The following is a 20,518-nucleotide window of genomic DNA, read 5'->3' as shown; positions in this document are numbered from 1 at the left end:
GACCAGGGTTTCTCTCAACTCTGCCGAGCAGAGCCCCCCTTCAAGAGCTTGACACATAGGCCCTGCTTTCCAATCCTGGCCTAGCCCTCCAGCCTAAACTGGAGTGCTCGATGCAGATGGTTTTTTTTTTTTTTTTTTTTTTTTTGCAGTTTTGAAAAGAAATGGAAAAATCGTCCCTCCTTCTCAGAAAGGGCTGAGGACCTATTAGGAAAGCCCAAGTTCCTCTCAGGGACTCTAAGAGGGAGCAAATGTGAGGGAGGTTGGTCAAGTGTGGGACTTAGGGTGAGTCTTACGGTTTGGGGAACAAGAAGCACCCCCAAAGAGTACATGTGTGAGGCCTCATTCTGGAGTTCCTGCTGTTGCTACACAGGCTGAGGCTACAGACAACTGAAACCACAGGGACTATTGATTGAGCCTTGGTAGTCATCTTTGGCGGCCTCGAGTTCCAGCAGGTGACACAGTTCCAGACGGTTTTTCAAGCACTGCTTAGCCCCAAGGTGACTCCAGCTGGAGGCTAGGGTGGCAGGCTGAGCATCCAGCGCTCTCAGCAGGCGCGGCAGGTCACGAAGCAGGCGGTAGCGTGGCAGAGCGCGCAGCGGCCGGGGGATGTCACCTTTGGCGCAGAGGCGACTGAAGTAGGCGAGCAGCAGAGGACGTGGAGCAGCGCACAACAGGGTTCGAAGGGACGCAGCCTGCGGGTCACCGCTGCAGGCGGTGCTGGGACCCGCACAGTTCCACAGGAGCAGCACCGTGCCCTGCTCCCGCGCCACGCGCTCCCGCGCTGCCCAAAGCCACGGCAGTGGTCCAATGCGTGCTACGTGCGTCCCTTCCCAGAGATCCACGATCACGTCGCGTCCACCTCCCAGCGCCGTCCGCAGCAGTTCGGCCAAAGCTCCCACCAGGCGTCGCTGTGCCTCTGAGTCTGCTGCATGTAGGAGTAAAACTGGCCTTGTTCGACCGGAGCCTAGGGACCGGAGCAACAGCTGAGTAAGGTAAGGGGCGTCTTGGGGGAGGAGGGGGAGTAGCGAGGACAGCCAGCGTAGCCCTCCCCTTGGGGACTCTGGCCTACACTCTAGGGTGCCCTGCATGCACAATGTGTCCTTTATGAGGATTTATTGCAATGAGTCAGTTCCCCAAACTGCTGAGGAAACTGTGAAGGTTTTAACGCACAGCAGGCTGGAGAGTAAACAGCCCTGTCGTCCCCAACACCGCCTTTTGCAGCAGGGTGGGTGGTGGTACACAGACAAACTGCACCCACAGCCCTTTGCCCTGCCTTAACCATTCCTTCCCACTAGGGGGCCTAAGAGTAGCATAGCAGCCTGTGCTTTGGCCCTCTCTCAGTCAAAAAGTGCTGGGACCATCTGAATCTCCCACGACCAAAGGTGATTTTACCTGGCAGTAGGCGCCGGCCGAGGAGGACCAGAACTACACCCAGTAGAGCGGTGAGAGCCAGCAGTGCCAGGATCAAGAGCCCGAGGTGTCTATGGGAGACTGAATCAAGCAGGTAAAGGCGAGCCATCTCTCGAGTGCCCGTGCTCACCCCCCTCCTCTCACTCAAGAACTCACCATCAGGACACAAGACGTGCTTCCAGGCAAACTGGACATCTGACCTCCACACCTGAGGACACAGGGCCCCCACTCATGTGAGCTAGCGTACCCCCTCCTCCCAGGGAAGGGGTCCCCGCTGGCTTGGGAATTCCTGCAGCTCAGTTTTGTGTCTAGTACAAATGCCAGTGAGACCACAGGTGCTCCCACAGCTGGAGAGCTCAGAGCAGCTGAAATAGCCAGCCACCAATGAGCGCTGGGCCTTGTCACCACACCTCACTGTGGACATGCAATACCCAGTTTCCTCTTTTTTTTTTTTTTTTTAAATGGGAAGGCAAACTATAAGTGTTTTGTTTGTTTGTTTTGTTTTTAAGATAGCATATAACTAGTGATGCCTAATTCCAGTTTAAAATACTTGGGCAAACCAAACACTTTAATGGACTCTGTGCTAGGGGGTCTGTGAGGAGTAAGGGTAGGATTTCTTACCAGGATGCAATTCTCCTGCCTCAGGAAGGGGATGATGAGGTCTAGCGTCACTGGGACTGAGCCCTGGGTCTGTGGGGACAAAGAATAGAATGATTGTCCCCATACATGCAAATCTGATAGCGTCTCACCTACTCACCTAGCCTATCTATTAGAGGGCCCAGTGACACTTCCAGACAACTTCCCCAGCCACCCCAACTACCGCTGACTTTCCTCAGATAGTAGCTGCTTCGGCTGAGTTCACACACACACACACACACACACAGAATGCCATCATGAGGATGGAGGGAGACACAGCCATTGTCTGTGTCCTGTGTGCATCTTCACCCACTACACAGCTGAAGAGGCGCCTTGTTCACTGCGAAGGATAAGCTGCGGAGGCTGCAGGCTGGGCGGAGGCTTGACTATAGCTTTTCTAGTTCTGGGTGTGTGTGTGGACTTGGATGCAGACTCTTTATTTGCAGATGGGAGGCGGGGGCCAATAATCTTTAGTGGGTTACTGGGAGCATCAGATGGCAATATGTATATGGATACTTTAATAAACTGATATATAATTGTTGTGTATATAATTATAACCTACATAGATAGATACACACACACACACACACACGCATATATATTAAGCTGAGATATATGTATGTACTTATATACATGGGTAAATGGAGGCCAAAGCCTGTTCTGTATGTTTTTCTTATACCTCCTAGTGCATAATGCAGGGTGAGCAGAGTAGGTGCCTGGGAAATGTGTATTGAACTGGAGAGAACCGATTGCTGTTTGTTCACAGATGAGATGTGGCTCCACTCTGTTTTCCATAAGTTAGTTACAAGACTGACCAGCCAACCCCACCCTTCAGGAGCACCACCTGCCTCTACTCTGCACCCCTTACATGCTTGACTCCAGTCTCAAGTTGGTAGATACTCAGATCACACGTGTTTGCTACTCTCTGTCTGTTTGGGAGTCCACAGAGCTCAAAGCAATAGCCTAGCTGCAAGGGAGCCTTTGAGAGAGAACTGTATGTAGAGAGCACTGCGTGCTTGGTCAGCTTATCACTGTGGGTTTGTGAGTGAATTTGATTGTGGTTTTTAAATCAGATACACAGAACAAAGTCATCTAGTTAACCTATTCTTTTTTTTTTTTTTTTTAAGTTTTTCGAGTCAACCTATTCTTAGCCCACACAATGGAACGGCACCAGTGCAGTACTGTACAGTGAGTCCTTCAGCTTCTAGAGGTCTCTAGAGAGTTGGTGAACTTCTATACTAGTGCGTGGGAGAGGCATGAGACCTGGGGAGGAGAGCTGGGGTGAGGGGTAGCATCAATATACAAATGTGGGGCTGAGGAAATGACTTGGTAGGTGCATTGTCTATGCAAACATGAACACTTGAATTTAAACCCTAAGTATCCAGAGTTTTTTTGTTTGTTTGTTTTGTTTTTGTTTTTGTTTTCTTAAAAAGAGCTCGGTGGTGGTGGTGGTGGTGGTGGTGGTGGTGGTGGTGGTGGTGGTGGTGATTGTGCACACCTTTAATCCCAGCACTTGGGAGGCAGAGGCAGGCAGATCTCTGAGTCTACAGACTGATTTCCAGGACACCCAGGGCTACATAGAGAAACCCTGCCCGGAGGTGCAGGGAAGCCAAGCACGGCCATATATCCATGCAACCTCAGCACTGGGGGGTCAGAGACAGGTGAATCCCAGGACTTCACTGGACTGCCAACGTAGCTGAAAACAGCAAGCTCCAAGTTCAGTGAGAGATCTGGTCTCAAAGGAATAAGGTAGAGAGATGAATAGAAGACCTCTGGTCTCTGTGTTTACACCCACAGGTTTGCACACCTACACATGCGTATGCGTACACCACACACACAATGCAGCAGTGGCGTCAGTGGGCTGGAGAGTAGGTGAAGAAGGGACACTGCTCTCTCTGTAAACTGAGGCACTGAAAGGCTTGGGAACTCCCTCCTGAAGGGTCCCACAGATTGACAGAGGGCATCCAAGGTTGATCAAGAAAATAATCTATGACAGACGCCGGAATGGGGGCTTTGTGGCTCCACCCACACAGGCAGGGTCTGCCTCACTGAAGTAACAGGGAGGCTAGGGATATGCATTGGTCAAGAGGACCTGGTGGGAAGCAAAGTGGGAAGCAAAGCTAGGCCCTACCTGGCTGATGCTGTACACAGGAGGCATGGGGGTATCCAGCCCCAAACCTGGGTTACTCCAGGCAGCACTGAAGGTGGCGTATGTCCTTGAAGAAAAGTGAAGCGTCAGCTGCTGGGCCTGGGTATCCATGCTCACAGTCCAGGATGGGAGAGAGCCTGTTTGTGAGAGGTGATCAGAGCTGGGTAGTTCTGGACCTGGAGGTCACAGGTGAGTGGGGATGAGATGTGGGAGGGGGGATTTCCTACTGACTCACCACTCTGGTGGGGACATTCAACGTGGCTGCTGTTTTCAAATGAGAACTGAGAAAACACAGGCATAGCAGGTCAGCAGGGTTCATCCCACCCCTTCTCCCATGGCCAGCCCCCTGCCCATGGTTGTACCTTAAAGCAGAGCTCGGGGTGCAAGTCCACATTCTCCAGGATATACCACTGTTGGGGAGAGGGGCGTTAGTCAGGGAGAAGGTCCCTGGGCCCTGCCCCTGCCCATCTCAGTCCTGGAGGGAGGTGGCTGCCCTTACTCCTTCTGACTCCTGTGCTGTGGCGTTGGGAAGGGTTTCGCAGGATGTGAGTGGGTCCTGCCTCCGGCAGAGGGAGGCCTCCAGTTTCAGTGGGCAGCGGAGTGTCAGAGCCATGACCATCTGATTGTGCTGGCTGTAGTCAGTGAAGCGTATTGACTTCCAGAAGTCCGAGCCATCTGGGAGGTGGCAGGTCCAAGGATGAGGCCATAGCCCAGCTGTAGCTCCATCTCCCCACCCCCACTCCAGGGCATCAGGAGAAAATACCAAAGTTCCAGCACAAGTCCTGCGCACAGGTGCTCAGCAGGTAAGCATGCCTCCACTCTCCCTACCCACCTTTATACCCAGCCTTCTTGCCTTTCCCTTTCCATTCTAGGTCTCCACACTGTACTCAAAACATCCCATACTCAAAATCTGTGCGGGCTCCTCCCAGAAGCTAAATGCCTTCTTCCCTGACTCTTCTTTCTGAATCCTGTCCATTTCCTGAGCTCAGCTCAGGTGAGGGCACCTCTGAGACCCTCTCTGCTCACAACAGTGTCTCAAGCTCCTCCTTCCCCAAGCCGATGTCCTGCAGACAGCCCTTTGAAGATAACCCTGCCTGAGGACTAGGCTTTGTTACCTGTATCTGAGTGTTTTTCTCTTAAGGTCGGTGCTGTGCACACAGCACTCTAGAAAATACCAGCCACTTTGCTGAGAAATAGTTCCTTCAAGCCTCATCAACAGTTTGGGATTTTACTGATGAAGGAAAGGGGGGAATCTGGGGATAATCTATGGCAGAGCTGGGAAGTGAGCCTAGGTCTCTAGGTGGTCCTCTCACTCACCACTCCCTGGGTGACTCTCCTCCATTCACAATGCTCAGCACATAGGGAGCTCATGTGCAGGTTGATGGCTAGACACTGCTCCCCCCAGAGAGATGTGCTCATGCCATCTGCGCTCTCTCTGAGAGAGGGGGGGGGCGAGGGAGGGAGGGAGGAAGGAGAACCCTCATCCTGCATCAGGATTAATACAACACTCACAAGCTTCAGGCCAGCTCTGGAAGGGACACTTTTTGCGCCTCACAGTGTCCTCTTGCAGGTAGGAGGCCTGGGAAGACAAAGCATAGAGAGCATCAAGGAAATGGCTTTCCCAACATCATTAGTTCTGGCTCTAGCTCACTATGGGGAAGTACCCTGAGCCTTAGGACACTAATCAACCAGGGAGCTCTGTGGAGCAGAGGAAACAGCAGCGAATACGGCAGTCTCCTCTGGACTCCCAAGAGAACTATTCCCAGCAACAGAGAACTCCTGTGGGTCACATCTCTCAATTTTAGGCTTTGCTGACACCCATTCTGGGTTTTCTCACTGTACCCAGTGCCCTGTGTCATTCCTCATTCTGGACTCCCTGAGAGTCCATGTGCTGTCGTCTCTGGCAGTTTCTTGCCTCCCTGGGTCTCTATCCTTCTTTCAGGACTCCTCTTCCCCCAGTGATGTCCAAAACATCTTTATCTTAAGACTTATAAGGAAAGATAGAGGACTACAATGGAGGGCTAGAGGGGGCATGGCTTTGAGAGGAACATCCAGGCAGGTCTGAGGTGGAACTGCCTAGGACCCTCCCACCTCTGAGCGTCTGTGGCTCACAGCCAAGCCTGCACCAGTTCCTAAGCAGCCATGGTCCCGTTGGAGTTTCTCTTTGGTGCCGTAGGGCTTACTGTCTTTCCATCCATCCCTGGTCCTTTATAAATTAATTTACTGGAGATGTGACTATGCAAAGAGCCATGGTTAGCCCAAATTCCCTTATTCTCACCTCTATGCACATGCAGGGCAGAAGGAATTCATAAGGCAGGTCTACAGTGTGGCCTCCAGACACAATTTTCTGTTGATAAAACCACAAGAGAAGAGAAAAAGAGACACCTAAGACAAAGCATGGATATTGTAGACCAAGTAGGAGGAAGCTAAGACCTCAGACAATATACCTTATTTTCCCACTATATAAAACTTACTTCTTTTTCTCATAGGATCTTGGTTCTATACTCTGGCCATTTGCTTGGGATATTTTATGAGGAGTGGGGCTAGGGATGGGAATATACTATTCTTGAGTTCCAGTTATATGGCATGTAGGGCGTTAGAAGCATCAACTCTACTAAAGGCTAGCATCACCATGGAGTTAGAAGGTATAGCCAATGTAGACAAGAAGAGACGGAAGGACTCTAGGATATGGAGACAGGAAGAGACCAAAGGACTCTAGGATATGGCTTCAGTCTTTGCACATGAGGCCCAGCTATGCACAGCAGCATCTGTGATGATTGGAGGTTGTAGTGGGCTGCTAGGACCTGGCCTGAGGGATTGGGGGGGTCAGGGGATATAATTTTCTGAGGGCTACACAAAAGGTACGAGAGAAGAGTACCAAGATGCATGTGACCATTTTGTCAAATTACCAGGGGAACAACCTCTTGAGGAAGTAACAAAGCTTTTGTTGTTGTTTTTCTTAAGGCAGGGGCTCATGTGCCCCAAAGCTGACCTCAGACTCATTGTATCTCCAAGAATAGCCTTGAACTCCTGATTCTCCTACTTCTACCTCCCACCCCATCTGTACAATGCCAGAGGCCATGCACGGAAGGCAAGCACTCTACCAACTGGGCAGCCCTAGCAGAGGTCTCTAAGGATTCTCTCCCTGGGAATATATACCATACTTACTTCTTTCTGGTCTCCCCTCTCAAGTAACATAGCCTACAACTTTTCTGTCTAGTCAAATTAAAGTCTTAATACTATATACCTCATGTTATAAGATTTGAGCAATTACTCTCTCTGTCTGGGCCTTAGTTCCCGCCCCCCTCCCCCCATTTGCTCAGGAATTGTAAGATATGTCTCTTTGCTGAGGAATTGTGCCATCTGTCAAGGCACTACATACCTGGGTATCAAAAGGACTACTCATGTCTTCACATTCCAGTGCCCACTGATAACAAAGGCGCACACTGGCCTTGGGGCCTGGAGGAATAGTCACCCGAACAGCCTGTACCTCAGGCAGCAAATCAAAGGAGAATTCAGGTCCTAGGGAGAAGGAAGACTCGGTGACCCTGGCTCAGGTAAGGATGAAACCATCTCCGGTCACCCATCATGCCTACCTCCACACTTTTGTGACCCTGCTTCAGGGAGATGTTCTGTTCCTTCTGCAGCTGAAGGCTGGGCCCTTTTGGGGCCTCTGTGGGAGATGGCTGGGGAGGGGATGGAAATGCGATGGCTTTCCTCAGACAGGGAAGGGCTGCCTAGCAGCTTCCTCTGCAAGCAGAGAACAAACTGGTGTTAAGCCAGGAGCCAGGAACTTGAACTTGAGAGGCCACAGGCCAATTGCTCAAGTTCTTTTGGCCTCAGTTTCCCTTGCTGTGTAATGTTTACATTTTCAAACTCCCTTTTGTCGCTGGAGAAAAAGTAAAGGGCAAAAAAGAAAGGGTTTGGAACCATAGGGTAGAGCCATACATTGCAGGGTACCTGGAAGGATGCTGGTGTCCTGTGCCTCCAATAGTCTTCAAATTTAGGAGGACTTTTCGATTTCCTTACCAAGAGAGGGAACCAGCCCCACTGAAGGCCTGTAGGAGGGAAACAAACTTCTTATCTGGGTATTCATGGCCTCTGTCTTTCCTGAGACTTGATCCAATATTGGGTAGAAATTTATTATAAATCAAGGAAAGAAATGATATTGAGCTTCTTGGTGGCAAAAATTATGATTCGGTGAAAAAGTATTGAGGCTCAGAGAACACAGAAGAAAAAGTAGAAAGACTGTAAGAGGCAGAAGAAGAGGAGGAGTCCTCTCGAGTCTTCTAGACACACTATGAAGGTTGTGTTCTCTCGCTGCAGGGCGATCACCTGCACAAGACCTGTGCAAGGTCAAGCCAGCAAGATCAGCCAATACCCAGTAGGCAGCCCCGCTGATTGGACTCAGTGAATTATGAAACAACAGAGCAAGGTGTGGTTTTATACTTGTATCGGGAGGCAGAGACAGGCAGAGCCCTTGACTTTGAGGCCAGCCTGGTGTACTTGGCAAGTTCCAAGGGAGTCAGGACTACACAGTGAGGCTCTGTCTCAAAACATGGAGGGATACATGTGATACTTGCTGTTCTTAGAAGATCCAGAATTGGTTCCTAGCACCCACGTGGTGGCTCACAACCATCTATAACTCCAATGCTCCCATGGGCACTACATGGATGTAATATATACATACACACACACACACACACATACAGGGAAACATTACTACACAAACATAAATGTTTTTTTAAAGATATGAATATGGGACAGGGATGTTTTGGGAGTTATTCAGGGGAAGTGGGAGAGGGGAACTGTAGGTGGGTTTGATCAAGATAGAGTGTATGCATTATGAGATTTTAAAATAATAAATAAAAGATATTTTTTTCTTTATACAATTTTAGGTTTATTTTATTTTACACATATGGATGTTTTGCCTGCACACATGTATGTGCACCATGTGCATGCCTAGTGTCTACTGAAATCAGAAGACACTGGACTCTCTGGAACCGTAGAGTTAGAGGTAAGCCACCATGTGGGTGCTGGGAATCAAGTCTAGACCCTCTGGGAGAGCACAAGTGTTTATAACAATTGAGCCATCTCTCCAGCCTCAATGAGACACTTTAAATAAAACAATTTAAAAATTCTTAAGTAGAAAAAAAAAAGACACACACACTTCCCACAAAGGTAGGTATTCACTGTAGCATGACTTTGTTTTGTTTTTGTTTTTGTTTTTGTTTTTGTTTTCAAGACAGGGTTTCTCTATGTAGCTTTAGCTGTCCTAGAACTTACTCTATAGACCAGGTTAACTTTGAACTTAGAGATCCTCCTGCCTCTCTGCCTCCTGAGTGCTGGCCTGTGCCACCAGTGTCTGGCTGTAGCTGTAGCATGATTTCTGTCTTTTTTTTTTTTTTTTTTTTGAGACAGGGTTTCTCAGTGTAACCAGCCTTGGCTGTCCTGGACTCACTTTGTAGACCAGGCTAGCCTCAAACTAATGCAGTTTCGCTTACCTCTTTCTCCTGAGTGCTGGGATTAAGGGCATGGAAGCATCATCTCTAATGATAAAAATTTTCAACTAACGTTTTGTGACTTTATGTTTAGTTATGTGCATGTGTGTGCGCCTGTGTATAGGTGTGTGCGAATGAGCGAATGAGCGCAGGTGCTGGAAGGTCAGAAACATCAGGTTCCCTGGGGGCGGAGTTTCGAGCTGCCTGATGTGGATGCTGGGAATTGAACTCTTTTCTGCAAGAGCACTGAGTGCTCTTAATCACTGAGCCATCTCCCTACCCCCTTATAACTGCTGTTTGTTCAGTGTGTACCAAGTGAGGCAATGAAACAGCAGGGTAAACTGATCCCACTTTACAGATGCCAAGTAACAACAGCAGGTCCATAGAACACACACTTTTAGAGATAGATGCCCTTTGTGGAGATGGCACCTCCACAATGATACAGTTGTCTCACAAGTATTTGTTGTGATGTGCTATTTTAGGATGCTCTAAGTCCCTGTTGAGGTTAACAAGACAAAAACCTGTTCCAATATGACAACAGACACTGTGTCAGCCCAGGTACTTACCCTTCAACTGTCCCTAATCCATACCTCCACTGGGAATGGCTCAAAGCTGCTTTTCCTACCTGAAGATCGAGACACCAGACACAAACCAGAAACCAGACACAAACAGCAAGACCAGTGCCAAGGCTTTGTGGCTAGGACAGTAGGGCAGGGGGTTTGAGCAGAACTTCCTGTGTCAGAGAAAGGAAAGTCAGCACAGAGACACATGGCTGTAAGCCCATTGCTTAGGAGGCTGAGACAGGAGGATTAAAGGATGGAAGCTTTGGTTTTACATAGTGAGACCCTGTCTCAAAACAAAAACAAAAAGAGAAACAGTCGGGTCTAAGGAGGTCCCTCTTACCTCCTTCCAACTGAATTTAGGGCTGAGCTTTGATAAATCTTTTGAGTATGATCTTGAGAAAGTTATGACCCAGGTGCCAGACAGCTCATCCATCAAGAGTCTTAAGTAACGCAATACATCTGGGAAAGCTTGGTAGAGTTGAATGTATCATAAAGTATAAAAGAGTATTGTTCCTGATAGAGTGAGAGGCCAGTGATAGGAAGAGCCACTTGGGTGGATGCCTGGAGATTTGCCATGTTTCTCATTTTATCCTCCCCATTGGCAGGAAGCAACACGGCCCTCATCTTCTAGTCATTTCTCCTCCACTCCGGTGCTCAGAAGCCAAGGTCAGATGGAGGAGTGAAGAACTCTGCCTAAGGATTTATAGAATCTGAGGAATCTAGACTAGTCCTGCACTTTCTTATTGATAGCAGACTCCCTGGGCTGGGAACCAAAACTGCCAAGGATGGCTCACTGGGTCCTGGACCACCGGGGAGCCCAGGGAAGAGGAGCAGGACAGGAAATAAGACTTACCAGCAAAACGCTTATCCTGAAGATACAGGGCCCAGAAGGGGAAAGAAAGGAGAGAGGCGTCATTAGAAGGGAGTCGCGTAAGGTGCATTCTCCCTGCACTCTGCATCCAGTCATCTGGGTCTGAGGCCCTCAGCTCAGTCCATCCATCCAGCTGTTCTTCTCTCAGTCCCACCCTGCCAAGGACCTCTGCTCACCAGAACCTTAGCCATCCCTTCAAGACCACATAGAGGACACACTGAGGCTGCCACTAAGAACCCAGGATTTCAGAGGTAGGAAAGGGCAGGCAGGAGAAAGAGGGGTTCTAGTCTGTGCCAAGCAAGTGCCCCTTCACTTGGCAGCAGGACCTTACCACACGGTAGGCCAGGAGACAGTGGCTGGTCCAACTCCGCAGGCAGGGGCAGGCAACCCGAGCAGACACAGCGAGGCTGATGAGCAGTAGCGGGAGAGACAGGAGCACGGCTGCCAGTCTGGGGCTCCCCATGAGCTTCTGTAGGAACCGGGCGCAGAGAGCATGTCTTTCCTGTCTGCAAGAGGGCAGCAGGGCCTGGCCCTGGAGCTGTGAGAAGCACACAGTACCAGCAGGCGCTCTCACCTAACCCTGCCCTAGATCCACCCTGCCCCGAAGCTCCTCCTTGATCCTAACCAGCAGGCTTGGTCACATTCCTTCTCCTGAGCCAGGGCAAGGAGGAACACTTGCTTGCTCTGTAGAAAACCTTACTGCCCTGGAGTAAGCCTTACAGGAGGCTCTTGGTGTGGCAGAGAGTTAACAGGAAAGGGACCTACACCTTGTTGTGGAGGTGCACCCATTTCTTAACCCCTCCTGCACCTCAAATACTGCAGATCTGACACACACACATTACATTAGTATACTCTGCCACAGACAGTTCCACATCCTTCTCTTTGAGTAATGAACAGCTACTCTCCATTTGTCTACGCTGAATGCTGAATGCTGACGATAAAGAAGTGGTTGGGCATCATTTGCTGAAGTAAAAAATGAGTAAACATTATAAAACACAAATAAGCCTCCTGCGTCCCCGACACGCACTTGGGCTCCCCACCCGGCTGACTTCCCACTGGGTCCAGCCTTCTCTCTGTGCCCACTAGCCCTTTCCAGCTGTCAAAGTGCTCTCCATCTTTGAGGACCAACTAAATGATATGGCTTGCTCAGGAAGCCCCAGAACTGACAGCTGAGCTCTGGAGCAGAGGGAGCAGCCCCACGCACTGACCTGGTTTCCTGTGGTTTCCGGTGCAGGAAAAAGGCTGACAGGGCTCCAGGCTTTGTGGGGACCCTCCCCATCCCCATCATCTTACAGCTTCCTCTTACCATGGAGCACTTGAGCTGCAGCAGCCCTCTCCTTCCTTGGCAACGCCCGAGGGAAGGAAAGTTCAGGGCATGTCCATGGGGGTCTCTCTCTCTCTCTCTCTTTCTCTACCCCCCGCCCCAAACACACTCAGGACAGGATTTCTCTGTGTAGCCCTGGCTGTTCTGGAACTCACTCTATAGACCAGGCTGGCCTTGAACTCAGAAATCCACCTTTGCCTCCCAAGTGCGGTGTTGGGTCTAAAGGCACACACCACCATTGCCCTCCTTGTCTCTGTTTTAAAATTAAAATTAAAAAAAAAAAACTAGGTGTGTGTGTGTGTGTGTGTGTGTGTGTGTGTGTTATGGTGGGCATTTAGGTGGGCAGGTGTGCTTGTCCATGCAGGCTCATGCAGAGGCCAGAGGCTGACACCAGAGGCAGTCCTAAATCTACTGGCTCATATCTGCAGCCTCCAATTTACCTATTACCCTGAAAGTCTCCTCTTGCTTTTGCATTCATGAAATGAATTGGTCCCTGCTTGGTGTCTGACTTGTTTTGAGACAGGACCTGTCACTGAACCTGGCTCTTTGCTTGCAGTTGCAACGAGGCTGGTGGACTAGCAAGCTCCTGGGACCCACTTGTCTTCTCTACTCAGTGCTGGAGCTACAGCTATATTCTGCCATGGCCCGGCATTGTGGGTGCTGCGAATCAGAACTCAGGTCTTCATGCTTATGCAGCAAACACTTTACACACTGAACCTTCTCACCAGTCCTATGATTATTATTATCATGACAGTGTTTCATATGCCCTAGGTTGGCCTCAAATTCTCTATGTAGCCCAAAGATACCCTTGCCTGCCAGATCCTTCTACCTCACTCCCCAAATGCTGAGATTCCTGGCATGAACCCCTGTGTCCAGTTTCTTCAGTGCTGCAGACTGAATCCAGGATTTCATGCTGGACTCTCCCAGCGAAGCTTCCTCCCAGCTCCAACATCGTGTCTCTGAGACACAGACTGGGCTACTCTTCAGGAGCATATCCAAGGCCTTCTTTTGGCAATCCTAAATCTATTGGCTCTTATCTGCAGTCTCCAATCTACCTGCTACCCTAAAAGTCTCCTCTAGCTTTGCATGCATTAAAATGTAAAGCTGGTGGGAGGGTAGCAAAATGAGAAGGCACAGAAAGATAAGATGGCAGCGTCTTAACCTGAGCTGGGTCCCTGGGAATCACACGGTAGAAGAGAACCAACTCCTGTGAGCTGTCCTCTGACCGCCTCACACATGCCACGACATGCAGACAGATAAATATAATTTTTAAAATTGCATTTACTAGGGGCTGCAGCACGTGCTTCAGCTGGTAGAATGCGTGGCTAGCATGCACTGGAGTCCTTGGTTTGTTCTTTAGGGAGGTGAAGTTCAAGGTCATTCTCAGCTACAGAGAGCAAAATAGACCAAAAAGGTGGAGGGGCGGGGGTAATGACTAGCAGAGGTTTTAATTAAAATTTTTAATTTAAAAGATTACATATATGTGTGTGTGTATATGAACATTTTATCTGAGTGTACTTATGGGCTGTGTGTGTGTGTGTGTGTGTGTGTGTGTGTGTTGCCTGTGCCTGTAGAGGTCAGAAGAGGGTGTCAGATCCATTGGAATTGGACTTATGGATTGTTGTGAGTCATCATGTAGATGCTGGAACAGAACCTGAGTTGCCTGCAAGAGCAAGTGAGCAAGTGCCCTTATCCACAGGTCCAGCTCTCCAGAGAGTGGCTCTGGCCTGTAATCCCAGGTACTTGAGAAGCTGAGGCAAAGGGATCACATAGTGAATGCTTGCCTGATCCAGAGTGAGTCCAAGACCAGTCTGTGCAACTTAATGTCTTATCTCAAAGTGTGTATGTGTGTGTATGTGTGTGTGTGTATGTGTGTGTATGTGTGTGTGTGTATGTGTGTGTGTGTATGTGTGAGTGTGAGACAATTAAATAAAAAGAGGCTATGGGGGGCCGGGGGGGCACATGCTTTTAGTCCCAGCACTTGAGAGGCAAAAGCAGACAGATCTCTAAGTTTAAGGCCAGCCTGGTCTACAGAGTGAGTTTCAGGACAGACAGGGGTACACAAAGAAATCCCATCTCAACAAACAAACAAACAAATAAAGAGGCCAGGAGTTTAAGAGCAGAGGGGGGGTGTAGTGGAGGAGTTGGAGAATGGAAAGCAGGGGAGGATACTACAATGACAATTTCAAAAAATTATTTTGTACTTGTTTTTGTTTTTCAAGACAGGGTCTTCCTATGCCGGCTGGCTTTACTGGAACTCACTATAGATCAGGCTGGCTTTAGACTCACAGAAGAAATCTACCTGCTTCTGCCTCCTGCGTGCTGGGATTAAAAGTATGAGCCATTACTCCCAACTATAAAATAGTATTTTTAAGAGGAAGTAAAAAGAGGGCTGGGTATAACTGCAGTGGCAAAGCACTTGCGCAGTGTATGCAAGGCCCTGGGTTTAATGCTTGCGCTTAAATAAGAGGAGAGATTCTCACATGTTCTTCCCCAGTGCCTAGCAACGACTGTCAGGAAGCAGGTGCACTACAGCTAAGTGAACATCAATTATGTTACATTTCATCTAAGTAGCTTATCTGCTTCCAGTTCACCAAGAAACAGCAGTCTCTGGTCCCTCTAAACACCTGTGAGGCTGGTAAGTGAGAATAATTTGTTTAATTTCATAAGGAGAGAAATAAGGAAGCAGAAGGGAAAGTGATTTGGTCAAGGTCAAAGTCTGTAGCCCAGGAAGCTGCACTTGTGCGGGGCCCTCCCAACCGGCTGTCAGCCTGCAGTCTCTTAGCCTCACCGTACAGGGTCTGCTGACAGAGAGGCCTTATGCAGAGTCAACCTCTGCAGCCAAGCCGGCTAGACAGCAGAAAAGGTGATCTTGCAAACTAAGTGTAGTGCCCAAAGCTTTCCTCCAATTCTACCTCTCGTAAGTTCCTGTACACTTTTTTTTTTTTTAACTTTTAAGGTTCTTTATTTAAAAAAAAAATTATTTTATTTCATGTGCATTGGTGTTTTGTTTGCATGTGTGGCTCTTAACCGCTGAGCCATCTCTCCAGCCACGCCATGAGGGTCCTTTTTTTTTTTTTTTTCTTTTTTGGTTTTTCGAGACAGGGTTTCTCTGTGTAGCTCCGGCTGTCCTGGAATTCACTCTGTAGACCAGAGCTGGCCTCGAACTCAGACATTCACCTGCCTCTTCCTTCCAAGTGCTGGGATTAAAGGCGTGTGCCACCACCGCCCGGCCACCTTCCTATGTCTTGCCTAAGCTGATAGGCCAACAGCATTTTTATTGCCAGGTGAAACATCCATACAGTGCACAGAAGATTCCCTCTACAGCATAACCAGCTATGGTGAGACTAGGTGCAACCCTCACATCGAGCCTGGGTGAGGCAGCCCAGCAGGAAGAAAAGGGTCCCAAGAGCAGGTAAGAGTCAGAGACATCCTCTACTCCCATGTTAGGAGTCATGTAAGAACACCAAGCTACACACCCATAAGGTATATGCAGAGGACCTAGCTAAGACCCACACAGAGCCCAAGGTTGTCACTTCAGTTTCCATGAACCCCTATGAGCCCTGCATAGTTGATTATGTGGGCCATATTCTTATGATGTCCTTGACCCCTCTGGCTCCCACGATCCTTCCTCCCGCTCTTCTGTGGGGTTCCCCTGGCTCCACCTGGTGTTTGGCTATGGGTCTCTACATCTGCACCCATCAGTTGCTGGGTGACACTTCTCTGATGACACTTGGGCTGAACATGGATTGATGAGTGTAGCAGAATATCATTAGGAATTGTGTCACTGACTTTTTTTTCCAGTCATGTTTGGTTCTATCCTGGATCTCTGGGCTGTCCAGCCTCTGGTTCATAGCCTTCCAGACAGTGTCAGGTGTGGACTTCCTCTCATGGCATAGGTCTCAAGTCAGACCAGTTATTGGACCAACTTGTTCTGTGCCACTATTACCCCAGCAGACCTGGCAGGCAGGACAGATTGTAGTTCGAAGGTTTTGTGGCTGGGTTGATGTCCCAGTCCCACTACTGAAAAAGCCTTGCCTGGTTATAGAATATGGTCAGTTCAAGATGATATTGCCAAGCTTCCATTACAGGAGTCCATGCTAGGGTCACTCTTGTAGATTTCAGAGAGTTTCCACTGTGCCAGGCTCCACATCACCCCCAAATTGTCCCCCAGTTCCAGTCATCTTTCCCAGTATTCTCTCCCTCCATCCCTACCCGCTGCCTGATTCCTCTTTTCCCATCCCCACTCACCTCTAGTACACTGGCAAAATATATTCTATTTCCCCTCCTCAGGGAGATCCATGTACCAACCCCCTTGAGCCTTCCTTGTTACTTAGCCCTCTTGTCTGTGGACTGTAGGTGTATATAGGTTAGCCTATACTTTACAGCTAATACCCATTTATAAGTAAGTCCATACAATGTTTGTCTTCCTGGCCTGGGTTACCTCACTCAGGACAGTCTTTTGTAGTTCCATCTATTTCTTTGAAAATTCCATGAAGTCATTGTTTTTAACAGCTCAGTAACACTCCATTGTGCAAATTTACCATATTTTCTTTATCCATTCTTTGGTTGAAGGACATCTAGGTTGTTTCCAGTTTCTGGTTATTATTAATAAAGCTTTAAGAACATAGTTCAGCAACTGTCCTTGTAGAAGAATAGAGCGTCCTTTGGGTTTACGTCCAGGAGTCTAACCTGACTTTCAAGATAAAAATATTTGGTTAGTTGATTCCTGATAGTGTCTAAAGTGTGCTAGGAGAAGCAGAAAGAGGTGGAGACAATAAAGAAATATAGACGAAAGAGAAGGGAAGAGAGAGGGAGGGAGTAAGAAGTAAAGGTCAAGAAGAGAAGTCCATAAAGAAGGAATTAGGGAGGCCAGGAGTGGTGACATATGCCTTTCATCCCAGCACTCCAGAGGCAGAAGCAGGTAGATCTCTGTGAGTGTGAGATTAAGGCCAGTCTGGTCTACATAGTCACAGGGCAGCTAGGGCTACATAGTGAGACACCATCAAATCAATCAATTAGTAAATAAGTAGCAAAAAGTGGCAAAAGGAAGTCTGAAGTTATTGTTTTGCTGGTTTACATATTTGGTGTGGCCGGAGCCTAGTCCAAAGTGGGAAGGGATGAGATCAATTCCTACTGAGCTATCTGGGTTTGGATCACGCCCCTTGCTCCTTTACCTTGTGTTACTAGCATCACAACCCTTGCAGTCAGGCCAACGACCAGTTTTAGAAAGGGAACACTCAGGAAGAGTACTCAGTCAAAAACATACACAGCAAAGAAATGGAGAGGCAAAACACACCATGTCTCCTGTTTCTCCTGGCAGAACACATTACAGGAATCCAGAGGGCTTCTGATCTCATCTTGCACAAAGTTCCAGATGTAGCAATGTGGTAAAGTTGGTGGAATAAATATGTAAGGAGAGAGATTAGAAAGTGGAGTGTGGTGGCATAAGCTTGCAATCCCAGGATTTGGGAGATGGAGGCAGGAGGATCAAGAGCTTGAGTTGTCCTTGGCTACACAGTGAGTTTGAGACCATCCTGGGTTTTCACAAGACCATGGGAAGGGAGGAGAGGAGGGCAAGCAGCCAGACCAGGAAAGAACAAAGAAACTGAAAGGAATCTTATCACGGTGAGTGATGGGTGGGCATAGTTCTAGGAGAGGAGATTGGCAACTGTCAACAGGGAGAGTTAGAATTGAGGTAGCTGGAATAGGAGGCAACAGGGTGAAGGCGGCAGAGATGTCAGCATAAAAGCCCTGTGTTCTTAGGAGTCTAAAGCAGCTGGCCAAGACTTCATGCTCAAATGGTCTTTATTTGGGAACCAAGCCAGGGGTTCAGGAAGTTTTGGCAAGCCCTGAAGCATGCATGCTTGGTGAGAGTATACTATTGGGGGTGGAGGACATCTGGCGGCCATTTTTCTTGTTAGTCTTTCCTATGCATAGACTTGGATAGGACATGAGTAGCAGCAACAGGATCTTCCTGAAATGGCCATTTCCTAAGGTCTGCTGGCTCTGGCCCCGCTGTCGGGGCACCAGCCAGGATAATGTGAACCAAGAATGTGAAGTATCCCTTATGTTCTTTTAGAAGGGATCAACTTCCAGCATTCTGAGAAATCATTCTTAGCTGGACATGGTGATAAACACCTACACGGTATTTCAAAGACAGAGGCAGGAGGACTCTATACAGAGATCCTGTCAGAAAGAAGGAGGGGAAGGGAGAGGAGAGAAGTGAAGAAGGAAAGAGAAATCACTCCTAAAACAGGTGGACACTCCCAATTTGAGAGGCAGGCGCAGCACTGTTGATCCAGGAAAGGCATCTTGATATGTAAATCTCTGTGTTCTGGGTAATTCATTCACATTTCTTTCAGCCTCACAGCTGCGGGAAAGTCCACAATGCCCATGCATCTCATCAAAAACAGGTTCAGCTAGGGGTGGGAACACCTATAATCCCAGCACCACAGAAGCCAGAGATTGCTTCGTTTAAGGACAATCTGGGCTACGGTGTGTCAAACGAAGGGTAGACTGTAAGAATGTGGCTCAGTTGATAGAGCACCTACCTAATAAGTATGAAGCCCTACTTGATTCCTAGGATGGCAATAAAATGTAATAAAACCAACAAAGATAGTAAAATCTCTGGCTAGGATCTCAGCCTACTAATCATTCCTGGCAGCACACAAGCCTTTCTTGGTTCTGGACCATCATCGCTCAAGAGTCTCTCCAACTCCTTCACTCTCCTGTCTTGCTTGTACAGATCAGGCGACCACCACTTTTGACACGCATATGGTGTTACTGAGTCCAGAAAAAGCCTTCACAAGGTCTGCAGGGAAGCTGCAGTGGTTAAGAGCCCTGGCTGCTCTTCTACAAGATTTGGGTTTAGTTCCCAGCACCTGCATGGTGGTTCTCTAATGCCAGCCTCGGGAGATCTGATGCCTTCTTCTGGCTTTTTCAGGGACCAAGTACCCAAGTGGTAAACAAACATACATGCTGGCAAAACACCTATGTATAGAAAAATAAATTTTAAAAATTTAAAAACTTTTTAGAATACCTTCAAACTTCGCCTATTAGAACTTTAGAGCAACCTGTGTGACAGGTGGCTGGTCCTAGCCCTGTGGTTGATACTTTAACTCACACTTTAACCAATCTTGTTTTTTAAGATAGGTTTCGATTATGTAGCTCAGGCAAACTAAACTCACAGTATTTCTCCTGTCTCAGCCTTCCAAAGGTTAGAATAACAGACATGTGTCACTACACCCAGATGAATTTTCTAATCGAAACAGCTCCTTTTGACTACATCAACAGGAGGCCTCATTTGTGAACACCATAACCATGAAGCAGGAAAAAAACTGATAGAAAAAGGCTAGAAAAACATAATTCCAGGCACCAAACTAACATAAACTGAGGTTTCCATGACAGCTACTTTTACATTTTGACAAGTTTCATAATGAATTTTCAAGATACTCAAAGGCTGTGTATAAAACACCATTTTAATGACCAAATATAGTTTTTAGCTCCTTGACTAGGAATTTGCACCCCAGTTTTAGCAAATGTTTGCATCTCAGTCATTTGAGAATTAGCAGTGTGTACCTCGGCTGAACTCATGGCAAACTCCCTTGTCCATGGCCTTCCAAGTGCTTCTTCCTGCTTCCGTCCAGCTGTGTTCTCTGGGACATACACACTTTGGTCCATAAAAGGACAAGTTAATTTGTTCAGTAAGCTCAGAGTGGACACTAATGTGCAGAGTACTGAGCAAGGGAATGGAAGACATTCAAACAAGTAATATAAGCCAGTTGTGATACCTATGCCTGTAATCCTAGCACTTAGGAATAGTTCAAGGCCATTCTGGGCTATGTTAGTCCTTGTCTAATAGAGGAGGGAAGAGAAAACAGCCAGACAAACGAAGTTGTTATTTGAACTGAGGAATGGGAAGACTGCAGAATTTCCATCTAAATGGTATCTTAAAGACGAATAAAGGAGCCGGGCGTGGTGGCGCACGCCTTTAATCCCAGCACTCGGGAGGCAGAGGCAGGCGGATTTCTGAGTTCGAGGCCAGCCTGGTCTACAAAGTGA

The 20,518-nt window shown here is 48.2% G+C and overlaps 1 protein-coding gene and 2 long non-coding RNA genes across 5 annotated transcripts in view; 2 read left to right on the top strand and 1 right to left on the bottom strand.

Moving 5' to 3' along the window:
* LOC115031312 overlaps positions 1 to 4,315 on the top strand; it is a 5,049-nt gene extending 734 nt beyond the window's left edge. The window contains exons 2-5 of one of the 2 annotated variants that reach the window (XR_003836935.1): positions 835 to 992; positions 1,400 to 1,504; positions 3,174 to 3,234; positions 4,239 to 4,315. This is a non-coding gene — a long non-coding RNA (uncharacterized LOC115031312). Of the gene's footprint in view, positions 1 to 834; positions 993 to 1,399; positions 1,505 to 3,173; positions 3,418 to 4,238 lie in introns of those variants that run through there. The other variant, XR_003836934.1, reaches the window with a different exon arrangement.
* Positions 173 to 11,831, bottom strand: Il17re (interleukin 17 receptor E). Of its 2 annotated transcripts, XM_021165598.2 has the most exons (15): positions 11,462 to 11,831; positions 11,113 to 11,128; positions 8,156 to 8,253; positions 7,792 to 7,945; positions 7,578 to 7,717; positions 6,474 to 6,542; positions 5,708 to 5,774; positions 4,695 to 4,870; positions 4,558 to 4,605; positions 4,431 to 4,476; positions 4,178 to 4,332; positions 2,032 to 2,100; positions 1,567 to 1,618; positions 1,393 to 1,491; positions 173 to 964 (listed from the first exon to the last, which is right to left on the bottom strand). In XM_021165598.2, exons 1-15 carry the CDS (start codon positions 11,591 to 11,593, stop codon positions 378 to 380), a joined length of 1,908 nt encoding a protein of 635 aa, XP_021021257.1. In that variant the 5' UTR covers positions 11,594 to 11,831; the 3' UTR covers positions 173 to 377. The 2 variants fall into 2 exon arrangements, with proteins under 2 accessions (XP_021021257.1, XP_029334441.1); XM_029478581.1 differs by lacking the exon at positions 1,393 to 1,491 and having other exon boundaries at positions 173 to 1,003; positions 11,462 to 11,675.
* On the top strand, positions 4,836 to 8,726 carry LOC110296813. The gene is made up of 3 exons (XR_002378212.2): positions 4,836 to 4,998; positions 7,617 to 7,752; positions 8,522 to 8,726. It is a non-coding gene; the product is annotated as an uncharacterized LOC110296813 (long non-coding RNA).
* Positions 11,832 to 20,518: the final 8,687 nt, after the last annotated feature.

The sequence above is a fragment of the Mus caroli genome, chromosome 6, assembly GCF_900094665.2.
Source record: "Mus caroli chromosome 6, CAROLI_EIJ_v1.1, whole genome shotgun sequence".
NCBI lineage: Eukaryota > Metazoa > Chordata > Mammalia > Rodentia > Muridae > Mus > Mus caroli.
The sequence above is the reverse complement of the archived record's forward strand: the minus strand, read 5'-3'. Positions and strand labels throughout refer to the sequence as shown.

Excerpts from the sequence above, each read along its gene's own strand:
- Il17re (XM_021165598.2), bottom strand. The coding sequence starts at position 11,593 with ATGGGGAGCCCCAGACTGGCAGCCGTGCTCCTGTCTCTCCCGCTACTG. Across the intron at positions 7,718-7,791 it reads AGGGTCACAAAAGTGTGGAG|GACCTGAATTCTCCTTTGAT; the intron begins GTAGGCATGATG and ends CCTTCTCCCTAG. Across the intron at positions 1,492-1,566 it reads GCACGTCTTGTGTCCTGATG|TCTCCCATAGACACCTCGGG; the intron begins GTGAGTTCTTGA and ends TGCTTGATTCAG.